This window comes from Protobothrops mucrosquamatus, unplaced genomic scaffold (genome assembly GCF_001527695.2).
Source record: "Protobothrops mucrosquamatus isolate PMUCROS unplaced genomic scaffold, P.Mucros_1.0 scaffold_232, whole genome shotgun sequence".
Classification (NCBI taxonomy): domain Eukaryota; kingdom Metazoa; phylum Chordata; class Lepidosauria; order Squamata; family Viperidae; genus Protobothrops; species Protobothrops mucrosquamatus.
This window is the reverse complement of record NW_015386308.1, coordinates 15,615-18,719: the sequence shown is the minus strand read 5'-3', so window position 1 is coordinate 18,719 and position 3,105 is coordinate 15,615. Positions and strand designations below refer to the sequence as shown.

The 3,105-nt window shown below is 35.0% G+C and overlaps 1 protein-coding gene across 1 annotated transcript in view; it reads left to right on the top strand.

Annotated features, from left to right (window-relative positions):
- The window catches only part of BCL2L15 (BCL2 like 15), an 11,055-nt gene that overhangs the window by 6,692 nt on the left and 1,258 nt on the right, over nt 1-3,105 (top strand). Inside the window, exon 5 of the mRNA XM_015829218.1 lies at nt 2,002-2,220. Within this exon, the coding sequence (XP_015684704.1) occupies nt 2,002-2,220 (219 nt within the window). The remainder of the gene's footprint in view (nt 1-2,001; nt 2,221-3,105) is intronic.

The window sequence follows — 3,105 nt, the reverse complement described above, 5'->3', positions numbered from 1 at the left end:
CAATTATTGCAGAGGAGAGCACAACAAAGGTAATTTCTAAGCATTCTGATCCAAATTCTTTAGTTTTAGTTTACCATTAACTAATATCTATGTAGATGTAAATTATGCCAGAATACTTTTCTGTGGCCTCATAGATGCAAAGCATTTTATATTGGCTGCTTTAATCTGTTCTAGTTTAATATGTTTTATGCTGTTTTTTTAAAAATAGTAATTTTGTTGAATGTTACAATTAAAGGTTACAATTAAAGGTTACAATTAAAAAGGTATGAGCTAATACAAACTTTAAAAAAAAGAATAAAAAAAACCAAATGCAGAAAAGAAGCCAAAATAGAAAAGAAAAATAATATAGTAAAAAAATAAAAGAAAAATATAATGAAATAACTTTCCACTCCATAACAAGTATAAACAATTTTAGAAACTTATCACCTTCTCTTAAAATACAACAAATGATCTGTTCTTCCCATATGCGTTATCTATAAACAAATCTTTAAGGCTTTATTATTACAGAGTTAACAACATACCTATATAACCTTAATCACATAAAATAACTTTATATCCCTTCCTTTTACTTTACCAATCTTGATCTTTAATCCTTTCAAATAATGTCCTGGAACTTAATTTCTTTTCATTTTTTTCTCTGTCCTTTCTCACAAAATCCTTCAAAACTTTAACAAAAGTCTCTTTTGTAAATACCATGTAGGGAAGACATACAGGCCACTCTTTTGATGTGTTACTTGTAGATCCCTCTTAATTATTAAGACATCACAGTTTCTCTTGCATGTTTGGTCTAATAATGGTTAAGGTGCAGGAGATTGTGAGTTCCACTTCTGTGTTATAGGCATGGAAGCTAGCTGGGTGACCTTGGACCAGTCATTCTCTCTTAGCCCAACTTACCTCACAGGGCTGTTGTTGTAGGGAAAATAGGAGGGACTACTATGTAGCAACCCCCTTGAGTTATTTATAAAAGTTAAAAAAAGGTGGGATATAAACAAACAAACAAATACCCAGTGTAGCATTTTTTTCCATATCTTTCTTATAGCCTGTCATTTTAAAATCCCCTTTCAAATCAGTCTCAGCCTTGCCTGATAAAACTTGTTCCTCTTCCGTAATATCTTTTAAGCATAGCCTTTCTATAATGGCAAAGTCTTTTAAAATTAGCTCCATTCTGTATATTAGTAAGTCAAATTTAACTGGTCTCCTTTAATAATCTTTAGTTCCTTCTAGTTCCCTCTAGTGTCCCGTTTTCAAAGCGCCATCCTATAATTTCTTAAAGAATTCAAAATAACAGCATTTTCTCATTGGAAATTTCAAAATTTTACTTCAAATCCATCTGAACCCTTAGGCCACTTGTAACTTTCCCAAATCAATGTTCTAGTCATTCTTTTTCCCTTTTATTGAAAAAAAAACAATTGACAGTGGTAAACAAAAACAGGGTCAAGCCCAGAGATCCAAACAGAGAATTTGGTATCAGAAATCAAGAGTTAGTGATAAGCTAAAGTAAGCTCAGTTCAGGGAAAGCCTGAAAAAAGAGAAAGTTTTGGAATCATGGCAAAAAAATAATAATGCTGTTATGGATGTTGTTCTGGTGATTGAATGTTATTAGGCAGGATGATTCCAACAGCAGAGATAGTAGAAGTCACCCTCTCTTAAAAGGACTTTGTTCCAAGGTAACCTTTTAAAAACAATCTGGCACTTGCCTATTTGACATCATTATTTCGTATTTGCTTGTCTCTTCACCAGCTCTTGATCTTCATCTTTTTCCTAAGAAAGGACTGGTTGGTTCATGAAACCTAGACTATTCTAAGCTTTAATTGAAATACTTTAAGTGTTATGATCGTCAAATACTTTTGTTGCACAAGTAGAACAAAACAGATCTTTGATCCTATTGATAAATGTTTGATTTAAATTTTAAGGTGAACCAGAGCTGTTCCCCACCATAAATACCTGTTGTCTTTCAGTAGTTGCATTTTTTTAAAAAAAATATTCACTCTATGTTTACAGATAAAGAAATTTGGAGAAGTAGCAAAATCTCTCAGCACGAGTTGGATCATTCAGACTCCTGGGTTAGAGCCTGTAAGAGCTTTTCTAGCTGTTGCTGTGAAGTTGTTTGAGCAACTTGTAGAGAAAACCCACGGAGATCGCCACCAGATAAACATACTCACAGAAACGATCAACAGAAATCCTGAAGTCAGAGGCTATGTTGAAAGGCCAGGTGGTTGGGTAGGTTAAGTTAATGTTTGACTGTGACTTAGCACTTGGGTAGATTGCATTCAAAGGCCAGCCTTCAAAAGCTGAGAAAACAGAAAAAAATAACTAGTAGAACAATATGAATTACTATTCCATTAATTCCAGTGAACAAAATTATTAAACATTCAATTATTGTGTTCATTGGAAATTTTGACTGTTGCAGTCCCAACCAATCTGGAAGCACCGCATGGAAAAATTTCAGGATCCTATTTTAAAGATTTATTCCTCAGTTTTAACTGAAAATTTTCTAAATGTAAAACAATCTGCACTAATGCAAAATGGTCCACTCCTTTCTCACATGCACATGAATCAGCAAACACCTAGAGGCAAACAAAGTCATTACTAAAAGCCAACATGGGTTTGTCAAAAACAGATCATGCCAGACAAACCTTATTACATTCTTTGACCAAGTGACAAAATTAGTGGATCAGAGGAATGCTGTGGATATAATTTACTTGGACTTCAGTAAGGCATTTGATAAAGTACATCACAACCTACTACTCGATAAGATAGAAAAATGTGGGTTAGACAGCATCACCACCAGATGGATTCGTAGCTGGCTGACTGGCCATACTCAGCGTGTGGTCCTCAATGGAACCGCATCTACATGGAGGGAAGTTTGTAGTGGGGTGCCCCAGGGCTCTGTTCTAGGCCCAGTGCTCTTCAACATCTTCATCAATGATTTGGATGAGGGGATAGATGGGGAACTCATCAAATTTGCGGATGACACCAAGCTGGCAGGAATAGCCAACACTCCAGAAGACAGGCTTAAGATACAGGAGGACCTGGACAGACTTGAACACTGGGCGCTATCTAACAAAATGAAATTCAGTGGTGAAAAAAGTAAGGTTCTACATT